The 12024-nt window shown below is 54.8% G+C and overlaps 4 protein-coding genes across 4 annotated transcripts; 3 read left to right on the top strand and 1 right to left on the bottom strand.

Moving 5' to 3' along the window:
- Positions 1–133: 133 nt before the first annotated feature.
- Positions 134–847, top strand: HMPREF1541_09199 (uncharacterized protein; the record flags this gene model as incomplete). Its single annotated transcript, XM_008713874.1, has 1 exon — positions 134–847. One exon carries the CDS (start codon positions 134–136, stop codon positions 845–847), a length of 714 nt encoding a protein of 237 aa, XP_008712096.1.
- Positions 848–1942: 1095 nt separating this feature from the next.
- Positions 1943–3034, top strand: HMPREF1541_09198 (uncharacterized protein; the record flags this gene model as incomplete). The annotated part of the gene is made up of 1 exon (XM_008713873.1): positions 1943–3034. The coding sequence occupies one exon, from the start codon at positions 1943–1945 to the stop codon at positions 3032–3034; it is 1092 nt and encodes a 363-aa protein (XP_008712095.1).
- Positions 3035–3310: 276 nt separating this feature from the next.
- On the top strand, positions 3311–4732 carry HMPREF1541_09197 (uncharacterized protein; the record flags this gene model as incomplete). The annotated part of the gene is made up of 1 exon (XM_008713872.1): positions 3311–4732. One exon carries the CDS (start codon positions 3311–3313, stop codon positions 4730–4732), a length of 1422 nt encoding a protein of 473 aa, XP_008712094.1.
- Positions 4733–5960: 1228 nt separating this feature from the next.
- On the bottom strand, positions 5961–10883 carry HMPREF1541_09196 (uncharacterized protein; the record flags this gene model as incomplete). The annotated part of the gene is made up of 2 exons (XM_008713871.1): positions 5961–6158; positions 6207–10883. 2 exons carry the CDS (start codon positions 10881–10883, stop codon positions 5961–5963), a joined length of 4875 nt encoding a protein of 1624 aa, XP_008712093.1.
- Between the last annotated feature and the right edge of the window lie 1141 nt (positions 10884–12024).

Here is a 12024-nt window from a genome sequence, read left to right as displayed (position 1 = left end):
TAGCTTCCCTTCTAGGCACCGCCAACGTCCTGCACAACAGCACCCCATATGGTATCAGGAACTCCGCTGCCACGAGGGCACTGACAGACCACATAACAAAGCGGCTCGACCACCCCGGGACCTTCTGCCACCCATGTACCGCAAACGCAACGGCTCCCTGGGCTTCAGCATGACGCGCCTCGCCCACACGGTGGTGCCCAACTTCTTCGGCGACGACTCTCCCACCCTGGCCGCCGCCCTGACCCCGCACCGGCGCGACATGACCTACATGCACCAGCTCGCCTCCGCCAACCCGCACGCCCTCGACGAGCACACCTTCTACGTCGCGGGCGTGACGGACAACGAGGCCTCGAGCCGCAAAGTGTTCCGCGCGCTGCGCAAGCACGGCGTTTTGCGCGCCGAGGACGACGCCACCGTGGACACGACGCACATTGGGCGCGGGTTCGTCAATCAGGTCGCGTGCATCAGCGTGGCGAGGCAGCGCGAGTTGGTGAACATGCTGTTCTGGTGGGAGGAGGAGTGTCAGCGCCTGACGAAGCTGGAGGCCGAGGAGGCGGAGCTGACGGGGCTGATTGACGCTGTAGTTGTTGGAGGAGAAGATGACGATACAGGGCGGCGGCAAGAGCAGGAGAGACTGGATCAGTTGAAGTTTGCGAGGGAGCGGGTGCGCATGAAGAGGAGGCAGCGTCCGAGCCAGCGTATGGATGAGGTGGAGAATGATGAGGATGATCTGTTGGCGGCGTTTCAAGGTCCGGGGAGGAGCAGAAGCGCCCCGGAGATCCGTGCAGGTGGTCTCTCAGAGATGCCGCAGAGGGAGCAGGAAAGGCCGCCGGAATATTATGCCTGACATCGCTGCTAAATCGGATCAACTGTCGCTGGGCTGGTTGGTGATTTGTGTTATTTCGGGAGCATGGGTAGCAAGCAGCATGTTGTCTTTTGATACCAGTAGCTGCTTCTAGAGAGCCAGTCTTTGCCTCTCAGTCACCTTGCTTGGTCACAATAGCAGTGGGGAGAGACGCGATCATCGCAGAAGCCAAGTCTTTCACTGCCTCTTGGCACCAGACGTGCTGACCATGACGAGCGCTCAAAGCTGTCTTGGTGGTGTATTGTCATCTGCGCATGTCTGCACGAGCTTGATGCTGAAGATCCCGCAGTCTACGGCCGACGGCCCGGGGATATGAGTCTAGCGCCGTGCCATAGTAGTTGGGTCGGCGGCGCCGCGAAACTTGTCTACTGCACGATTGAGGCGTTCGAGGAGGCTTGGAATGGGTATGGTTAGATGTTTTTGGCACAAATACATTCTGCTCGATCTTTCATGGTCCTTGCTGACATATTCTTCTGTATGATTCTTTGTCGAACGATTGTTCCGGGCAAAAGTTGCACACACCGGCAAGGCCGTAATACACTCAGCCACCAGGCGCCTCTGTCGACAGGTTATACAGAGTGACCAGAAACTTAACGATCATATCGTTGTTGTATGGAACGGGCTTCGTTAGTTCGAGTGCGGCTCCTCGATCATTCTGCCTCGTGCTCTGGTCGCGTTAATTCGTGAGAAAGACCGTTCGGTTACTGCGTCATGGAGTAGGCACAGGCGTCTAGAACGAGACCCGTCAGAATATTGGACTGAGGCTGCTGTTGTATCGCTCCATTGAGGAATGAGCCTCCCGAAAAGCCATCAGACAGGGACAATGTAGCATCCGCCCGCGATCGCTGTTGGTAAGTTGATCTTGCGTTTGTGATGTGGTCGGGTCGCTGTAGCGGCGGTTTAGGCTGAATGGGACCCATGACGCAAGGCTGTGGACCTACCAAATCTACTGCCCCGCGCCCCCGCGCCCCCATTGCTCTCCCCTCCACCATCCAAACTCGAATATCTTCCAAGGAATATCACCTCATACCTCGGAGCACTCCCGTACGGAACATCGCCATTGCCATCGCCATCGACATGGCCAGCGACACCATACCAACCTGCCGATGGGGCATCATCACCACTGGCCTCATATCCAGCTGGTTTGTGGCAGACCTTGATCTGCCACGTCCCGATGCAAAGGCAAAACATATCATCCAAGCCATTGGCACTTCTTCTGTAGACAAAGGCAAGGAGTTCGCCGCCAAGTATATCAAGAACGGCACCACACAACCCACCGTCTATGGAAGCTATGAGGACCTGTACCAGGATCCCCAAGTTGACTGCGTCTACATCGGGAGCCCCCACGGTTTTCATAAGCGCGACCTTCTCGCCGCCATCAATGCGGGCAAAAACATTCTGTGCGAGAAAGCCTTTACGATCAATGCGAAGGAAGCCAAAGAAGTCTTTGAGGCTGCCAAGAGTAAGGGTGTCTATGTGCATGAGGCTATGTGGCTTCGTCACCGGCCGATGGTTGCAGATCTCAGAAAGCTGTTATATGAGGACAAGGTCATCGGTGATGTCTTCCGGACTACGAGTGAGTTTCAAATGTACGTCGACATGGCGAACAAGCCAGACACCTCGCGGTACAAGAAGCTAGATCTTGGTGCCGGATCGCTGCTCGATATTGGCATCTATTCGCTCACCTGGCTGCTCTTGACTCTCGACCCAGGCATCCCGGCCAAGCCTGAGACACCCGAGATCAAAGCCTTCCAGTCATTCCGCGAGGGAATTGAGGTGACCACCAGCGCGATATTTCACTATCCTAGCAGCGGTCGTCAAGGCGTGTTCATGTCGACTACAGAGAAAAAGAACGGACCTACCAAGGTCGTCGCAACCATCGATGGTACAGATGGCTTCGTTGAAGTTGAGGGAGGTGCACCGTCACATCCCAAGTCGTTTACTGTATATCCGAAGTGGGAGGGCGACGAGAAGCCGAAGGGGAAGAAATATGACTATGAGCAAAAGTGGCAGGGCTTTGTGTACGAAGCCGACAACACTGCCTTGGACATTGCTGCGGGCAAGAAAGAGAACTCCATTATGCCCTGGGCCGAGACGATCCGGGTCATGGAAATCATGGACGAAGTCCGACGGCAAGGCGGAACAAAGTACCCTCACGATGGTGCATAAAAGGTCAAAACGTAACAAACGAGAGATAGAGCAAGAGATTGAACAGACGAAGAAAGAGACGGTAGTAAAGAATCTGGAAGATCCGCGTTTGGAGTTTTGCTTGGCGTGTTGGAGCACGTGTCGCTGCAAGCTGGCCTGGGCAAGGCAACCATGCCACCTCGTCTGTCTCTTCTATCGCGCTTTGACTCGACTCGACTCTTCTCATCTCATCCCACTCCTTCTGATAAACCCATACTGTGCCGCGGAGAGTCGTGATTGTCACCGAGTGCCTCCACTATGGCCTCATTCACGAGTCTCTTCTCTGCAGCCGTCCGATTCTTACCATTTACTCCCTGTAATCACGCGCCAGGATACGACAATCTGGCCGGCTGCAGTAATCCCTCTCTCTCTTGCCCCTCGCCTGTGCCCGCCAATCCTGACACCTGCTGTCTCAATCACCCTTCTGGCCACTTTCTCCTGACACAGTTTTGGGATGCCTCGCCCGCATTGGGGTCTCCGGAGAACTGGACCATTCATGGTCTCTGGCCAGACTATTGCGCCGGAGGTTTCGACCAGTTCTGCGACTCCGATCGACAGTATTCCAATATACGAGACATGCTCTCGTCCTCAGAACATCTGCTGTCATTCATGAGCTCGCATTGGCTTTCCCTCAACGGAAACAACAATCACTTGTGGGCACACGAGTGGAACAAGCACGGAACATGTATTTCTACTCTCGAGCCCACCTGCTATCCCTCGTCTGAAGATGGCCTCGAGGCGGTAACTTCTTACTTCACTCATGCGGCCAATTTGTATTCGACTCTCAATACTTATGCAACTCTAGCAGCTGCCGAGATCGTGCCCTCGCGTCACAAAACATACACTCTTGATCAGCTGCAAGGCGCCATTGCAGCTTCCCATGGCCATCCCATCACGTTTCGCTGTCGAGGCTCGGAACTGCAGGAGGTCTGGTACCATTACGCTGTCCGTGGCCCGTTGAGGCATGCACGGCCATTCAATGAATCCCTCGCAGCCCAGTCGTCTACCAACCAGATATTTCGGCCCGTGGAGCCGGATATAGCCAAGTCCAATTGTCCAAGACGTGGCATCAGGTACTTGCCCAAAGACCAGGACAAGCCAGCTCCAACGCAATCACATCCTAGCCATACATCCACGTCCACTTCTAAACCCACCGCTCCGGCCACACCTTTCTCCGGTCGCGGCCACCTCATGGTACATCCGCTATCCAGTTCAGACTCGAATACTAGGCACAACTCCGAGCAAAAACCTCTCGCCCCATCTTCTGACACCAAAGGCTGTCTCATCCGTGGCGGTCTGTGGTATGCCAGCGGCGGCTGCGCAACTTACATTGCCAAATCCGATCCACCTCATTTTCCCCAACTCGAGGATGATGAAGATCATCACCTCTTCACGCTTTCATCTCTATATGCCCCTTGTGCAGTGATGCCCGCTACATCTCCTGCGCATGGCGGACAATTCATGTGCGAAAAGGACCTCGGCATCCAGACCATCTTCGAGGCACTGAATGTTACTCACGGGCAAGGATCAGCGGAGACAAGAGAGGTTTTGGCATGGACCGGTAAGACGGTCTTCTATGCCGACAAATTCCCAGGACGCTTTGAGAAGGTGGAGCTCTTCGTCGATGACGATAGCGGCAAGAGGGAGGTCGAGGTGGAAATCGAATGGCAGAGTGCTTGAGCTTAAGATTCCCAGTTTATGGTGAAGTAGCTCTATAATAGACGACAGGCCGACATGACACGCAACTTCAGACATCTGTCTCCGGACACCTCGTGCATGCTACTCTCCTACAGTATCATAAGCCTTCCCACCGGCCAACCGATCCACCTCCATACACTCCTGCAACGCACAAAGATTGAACGCCCGCTTGACCCCCGGCCCGCCACCACTCTCCCCCGTCTCCTTCAATCGCGCCAACCGCTTCCCACACTCGTCAATAACCGCATCCATACACGCCATGGGGGAAATCACGACTCTGAACCCCAACACCCTCGCCTCCCTCATCATCATCATCGTATGCCGGGAACAGGGCGATATGGAGATGGGGGCCGTCTCAACTCACAAGCACTTCATGGCCCGCAGCCAGTGCCAGCCGGGCAGTGAGGCCGTCAAAGACCCCGGGCGCGGCGACAGTATGGTTCGGATCAGCCAGCATTTCTCGCAGGCGTTTGGCACCCGAGAACGGAGCCAGCATGGGCGTGCTTGATGCCGTGTCGCCGTTCATGCTTAGCTAACTGTGTCGTAAAGTTGCAGCAGTGCTGAGGTGTCGCAGTATGCGGAACGGATAGCAGTATTTCGTCTTCTTTGGTGTTGTTGGTGTTGGATTTTGGCGTCAAAATAGGGACGGGAAGTGTTTTCCGGATACTTGCTACTCTACTCGCCTGCAATGTCTTATCACGCGCTTCAGTGCTCGAAGTCACAGACGCATGCTGGCAGCCATGTCTATTTCCATCAGGACATGAAGTCGCTTAATGACGTTGGAACCGATCTCGGAGCGAGGTGATGGGATTTTCTTGATGTTCACCAGTCCATAGAATCATGTCCTTCAGCTATCGAAGCGGCCTGCTGTGTTCCAAGCCCATGTCGCTGATTCGCACGTATCAGGGGTATATGTCGGATATAAGTCCGGAAAAGGGGTACATCAAGACTACATCTATTATACGTAGCAATATAGCAGAAGCAGTCATTCATTAGACGGAATATCTGGTGGTCGTGGGACCTTGTTCTCCTGTCCGTATGGTTTCGCTCACAAGCTCGAAGCGCCTCTCGCTATCGTCAACCTGATAATCGCTAATGAGGATCGACCTGTGCTATTCCAACGCCACATAATGCATCACAAGATTCAACGGCTTTCACCTGCGATCGCTCGTGTATAATTCACACTCATTCCTCCTTCTAGTGCTATTCACTAAGCATACTGACCCTGGCTGGCGAGATCTTCATCGCTGTCAATTTGATTCGGCGAACCCCTGAAGCGCGTTCTTTTGACGGCGTTGAGATCGCCTCCATAGCCCTTGTGGTACTGGCCAGAGCTGGAGATGGGACGGGGTCCAGATGGCTTCCGGACTTGACCTCCCGGAGAGTTCTTCAGAGCCGCCACTGGAGACTGGATATATTAGTAATGGCTTCAGATGTTGGGAATGGAGTGGCATACCTTATCAAGAGCTGGGCTACCAGCTCGCGCGGCTGTCACATGGTCCACATACGTGGGCTGGCGGCTGGCTGGAGGACTCATAACGACCTTGGGTGGCCGAGGCGGCATCAACGGATCATTTTCTGGCACTTTGGGTGGCCGCGGAGGACCTTGTTTGCTGATGGAGGTTTGGCTTACTCTCTCACCTCGATCCGAGGCCGGGCTGATCTGGCCATCTTGTTCGTATTGATTGTGCATGTCCATTCCAGGCATGCCGGAGAGTGCGGCCTGTGCTTCCCACTGCGACGACGTCACCGAATTAGGAGAAATAGGATCATCGGCATAGGTTCGTGCTACTGACTCCATCTGATTGTGGTGGCGTTCAGTAGGTCCGTGGCGAGGTCGGGGGTGCTGAAGGTTGATGCTGTCTCTGTAGCTCTGATACTTGGGGTGGTTGTCGGAGACTTGGCTGGGGATCAACGGAGATGGCGGTCGGTTCTCATTCCGGTACCGCTCGTCTTCCAGAGACATATTGGAACGAATTGCATCGTCGCCATGCGGGTCATAATCGTAGCCTGCGATGTTGGATCCTGATTGTGACACCTGCGAGTACGGTCGTTGTTTAGTTTGAGCACTAGCTCGAAAGTCTCCAGACGACGCAGTCGTTTTCGACCATCGCGATACCATCTTTGGCAGCAACGACGATGCAAATGATTTGTGCTTGCGACCAGAGGAAGATTCGGTAGAGTAGTGTGGCGTGTGCTCGTTGCTGAGTGTTCCCTGGTTAGCATTGGCCATCCGAGGAGGAGTCTGAACCGGCTCAGAGGCACCTCTATTGTAGGCTGGTGCGCCTGAGGCTCTGGGAGTCTGTTGCTGTTCCTCGAGATATCCATCGTTGTCGTAATATTCTTCATCGCGTTCCATGACTGTGCTGACGCGATTGGCCGATCCTTGACGTATGTTGTAGCCCCTGTAATCTGCTTGGCGGGATGAGTTGTTCGAAAAGATGCCAGAACGGTCACCCGTTGATGAAGTACCTGCTTGGCCCTCGGGCTCATATCCAGCGTCGGTCAGGACTCGACCGTTCTCAGCTGACTGGGCGCTGTTTGATCGCACTCCGTGGCTGGCTTGAGGTCCAGTATGCAACGCACGCAAACCCTCAACATCATCAAGCAGTTGCATAAGCATGCCCTCAATGTTCTGAAGCTCTTGGGTGTTCTTGCTGCCCAATCCCATCAGAGCACGCCGGAAGACATTACGGCGCTTGGTCGGCAAATCTTCCTCTTCTGAAGCAGGTGTCCTAGCGTTCCGTGGCACAGGCTGTGGTCTCGGTCCGCCAATAACCTTCAAAGTGCGTTCGTGTTGCTTGTTGCTCTCGTCGATATAGTTGTCTCCCTGCTCCGCCACCAGCTTTTTCATGTCCTCAAAAGAGTTGCGCATTTCGGCTGCAGTGCGTACGAGAGTGATCAAAATCTCAGTATCTCTGGCATTTCGCTGGGCATCCCGAACTGTAAGATGATCCATCAGTGCCCGGACATCCTTGTCATAGATCCGGTCGGCTGCTCGACCAGTGGCCGTGTCGTACATTGGTGACATGCCGTGCGAGAGCCCACTGACGTACTGGTCCCGCTTGCTCGTGGTGAAGGGGTCGTCATCTAAATCATCGTCATATGCCATGTCCTGCGAGAATGGCAAGCCCTTGGGAATCGGCTGGTGGTGAGAGGGCATGATAGCGGGAGAAGGAGCATTGGCACCAGTCTCATAGCCTTCGTCTTTGACACCAGGCGGTGTAAGCTCTGCAGCCCTGCCAATGTAGGTGTCAGGCTTCTGGCCAGGGCCGTGGCTCATAGTCAGAGGTTCTGGCATGAGTTCAGGGGCAGTCATAGACAAATCTCGACTTCCAGGAATTCCACTGTCAACTGGTGGTGGTGTAGGCCCATATGGCCAATGGCTTGTGTCTCCGGTCGCATATCCTGCAATAGGTCCTTGAATGACGGACGGGTTCGTCGTAATCTCAGATTCGGGAGAATTGGCATCTTGAGAATCTCCAATTGCAGCGTCATGCGGTGAGGACGGCTCTGCAACTTTCTCCTTGCTCTGCTTGCCGGATGTCGCAAAAATTACCGGGGGTGCTATGCCACGGGACATGCCAGGCTCAACAATATCGCTGACCGCTGTCTGGTGCTTTAAGGGGCTCCCACTCCTCGCACTACGCGCAACAGCTGGAGAGCTACCCATACTGTAGCGCTGGGGCGAACCTGCCCGGCTGCCGTGTGATGATTGTGCTCCTTTTGAATCCAGCACGGATGGTTCGCAGAGTGAAGCGACTGCAGACTCGACATCATCATTCAAGTCGACGAACCTCGGGTTAGCGCCAAGACCTGCGACTTGCTGACCTGCAGTGACCTTGTCGACGTAAGGCTCATCCAGACTGTCATCGGTGAAAGTGGACCGGGCCTGCAATGACTCTTTGCCATCGCTGCTGGCAAAAGAACCACGATATTGACCCTCTGCCGAATCAAGTCCGCCATACTCGAGGCGGTGTGTTCCATCTTTATGCGGTCGCATGATTTCGCTGCGGTTCTCAAGACTGAGACCATGTGGGCGATAGCCTTTTGCAGCATCGATGCTATTTGCCGAAGAGAAAGAGGCTTCCGAGATATCGTCTTGCTGCGCACCTCTATGTGATGAAAGGGTTTCTTGGCTTCGAGGGTGGACCAGCGATGTCCTATTTGGCTCTGTTGTTGCGTAGCTGGCAACGCTTTGTATAGGGCTTAAACCACGTCGTATGGGATGCTGATGGTGTAGGTTCCGTTCATATGCCTTCGCCCGCTCAGGGTCTAGCAAGCCATGGCCAATGAGTCCGTAGCTGGGGGAGAAGCCGGCCTCGTCATCGTCTCCTTCGTCGTCTTGATCATGTCCTTCTCGAGTAGCAGCGAGGTCCTGCTCGGAGAAGTTGCCGTGATGCATGCCTAGGCCTGTACGGGGAGGAAGAGGAGACTTCTCCGGGCTGCTCTTCTCCTTCTCAACCGGAGTCCTGGATGGTGTCGCCGAAGTCGGGGACCGCAACTCGTTTGGCGAGCCATGCACAACCTGACGAACCTCACGTCTCGTCGGAGTCAATGTGCCGTTGGTATTTGAGCTTAGAAGGGAGCTGCGCGTGACCTCTGAGTCGATTTCACTACGCATCGGCATGGCAGGCACGTTGTGCTTGTGGAAAACATCCACATCCTCATCCTCCGCAATGCTCTCGGTCCTCGTACTGCGGCTCTTGCTGCGTTTCTTCCGCTTCTCGCGATGGTCGAGACTCGATCCGGAATCGTGATGCTTCAGGGCAGCCGCCGTCAGGGCTGCTCCAGCTAGAGCTCCAGCCGTGGCGTCACGAGTCCGGTGGCTCTTGCGCGCTTTCTGCGCCTTTGAGTCATCCTCTACACTTAGACTGCTGATGGATTCACTGTGCCGGTAGCTGTTCTCCGAAGGCGACTCGTATTCCAATGACTTTTGATGACGTTCTCGCTCATGTCGCTTCGATCCCGATGAGATTCGGCGCGAAGAGTGGTCCTTTCCACTGCTTTTCCTACGCGATTTACTTCCAGAAGACCGACGGCGCGAGATCTCCTCTCGGGACAAGCTGCTTTCAGACAGATCTGATGGATATTCCTTGGTTCTTCGACGGGAGCCATGTCGTTGATCTTTCTTGATCTCCTTCAGCTCAGGTAAAATCAGTCTGCGTATGGCATCTTCGACTGTTTGCAGAAGCTTTGGGTTATTGATCGAGACTTGTGACTGGCCTGATTTGACAGAGCGTTGGTCGTGAGACTTGTGCTCTGCAGATAACATGGAACCACTGACGAGGCTCGAGCCCGTGCCGGTCATTGAATCTTCCTCGATGTTTTTGACGGCTCGTCTTCGAGCGTGCCCCCCCTCAACTTCTCTACTCACGCTGCTTCGCGAGCGTTCGCTCGATGTCGGCTTCGTGACAACAGTCCGAGGCCTTGAAGCAAGTTTCTCTTTAACTTTCTGGGTTAGTCGCTCTGCAGATACGTTCCGATCCGCCGGCAGAACAGGTGGCTTCAGATTCTCTTTCTCAGACATCTCTGCTCTGCTGAAGTCTGCGGCAGGGCCTGGGACGCCAAGCATGCTGTCCGCAGGCATCGAGGAAATGTCGGACTCTGGAACATTATTAAATCTAAGCGGAGGCGAGTCGCTGAGGGCCGAGATTTCGCTGGCTTGGTGGAATTCCGGCTCGAATGGCCGGGATAGTCTCTGTGTAGCCATGGGGAAGAGTTCAGAACTTTCGTCACTCAGGCTGCGGAGGGGTACTCTATGGCTCTGAGAAGGCGTCTTCGTTGGCAAAGCCTCCTGTGACCTGGTCCTCGACGCTTGCTTGGAGCGCGAGGGCGCGACCCTGACTCTTATGCTCGGTCGTCTCTCTGGGTCAGAGTTGCTCTCGAAATATTCGATCAGAAGGGAGGCTTGCGACTGTTGCGCAGTGTTTTTGCGGTGGCCGGCCGAGCGCTTGAGGGTTGTGGGGATGGTAATCGGTGTGCCGTCGTCGGGGACCGTATGATGGGTAGCGTCAGATCGTCTCGAGAGGTCGGTTGCAAGATCTTGCTCGACAGGGCTCTCGTCGCCTGCGGAATCAATCAGGGAATCAGTCGCAGCAGGAAGAGGTAGTCGGCGGTCGCCAATTCCCATAGTTGGGTGACCTTAGGTCGATTGAGACATCTGGAAGGGTGCTGCAGAGGCGCAAGAGTATGCAGCGAAGGAAAAGAATGGTGCCGGTGTCGATTCAGGAGGCCTTGACAGGCGTCTGTGTGCCGTGGCTTTTTGATGTATGCAGGTCGGAGGGGGACGGTCGATCCGGTCGGATAGATTGGCTGCCTTCGACGGGATGCGGCTTGCGCAGTAATTATTATCGTGGCGGAGGATGTTTCTAGGGAAGGTCGAAGCTATGGTGTCCAGAAGTATTACGACTAGCCGCAATACTGTAGTTTTCGATAGGCGAGCGAGATTGTGGTCCAGATATTGTGAGGCTGGGTTTAATGGTGGGGCTGGGCGGTGACAGTCGTCGGGTGCGAGAGGTGGTGAGATAGCCCATCCAGGCACGCAAACGCTTGCTAACAACTGAACAGTACGGGAAATGGCTCTACGCGCCACCGATGTGATGTTGCCTTCTGAAAAGATGTTGTGCTGTACAATGCAGGGAAAGCAGCTGTGTAGGAGGAGGGCAACACAGGTTCCGAGAACAGTGGCGGCGTCAAGCACCAAGACCCAGCTCCGCAGCCTCAAACCACTCCACCCACGGGCGACTTTCCAACTAAGTTTCTAGGTGGCTGCGCTTTCTCCGTACGGAGTATTCCTGGCCCAGTCCTTGCGATACCTGTTCCCTGGCAGGTCCTGTACATACATAGTAGCGCCTACGAGGAGCTAAAGTCATCAGAGGCAGATCCGTCGAGATTGCTGCCGTGTCTGTCAAGCATAGAGTACCATTACGAGTGGGCGACCATGTCATTTGTGCAATCATATCTTACAATCTGAACTGTCTGCGAACGGGCTACCCCTAATTCATCCGTCGCTACCTGTCAACCCTTTGGCAGTTATCGACTCGTGTCCTTGCAGTACAAACTCTTTTCGCGGCTACTTGTCTTGCCACCTGCAATGAAGCCTGACCGCCTCGCCGGTTGACGTTGCTGCCCGAAGGTCACTGGGAACGAATTGGCTTCAGTAGCGTCAGGATAGGCGCACCATAGGCTCGCTTGTAACCGGGCAACGGGTGAGCTTCAAGCAGTTTTCCGCGCCTATTGGATCGGAACAGGGGTTGGGATAGCCATGGTCT

This window comes from Cyphellophora europaea (genome assembly GCF_000365145.1).
Source record: "Cyphellophora europaea CBS 101466 unplaced genomic scaffold supercont1.10, whole genome shotgun sequence".
NCBI classification, from domain to species: Eukaryota; Fungi; Ascomycota; class Eurotiomycetes; order Chaetothyriales; family Cyphellophoraceae; genus Cyphellophora; species Cyphellophora europaea.
Note: the sequence above shows the minus strand (reverse complement) of the source record. Positions and strands in the feature narration are given on the sequence as shown.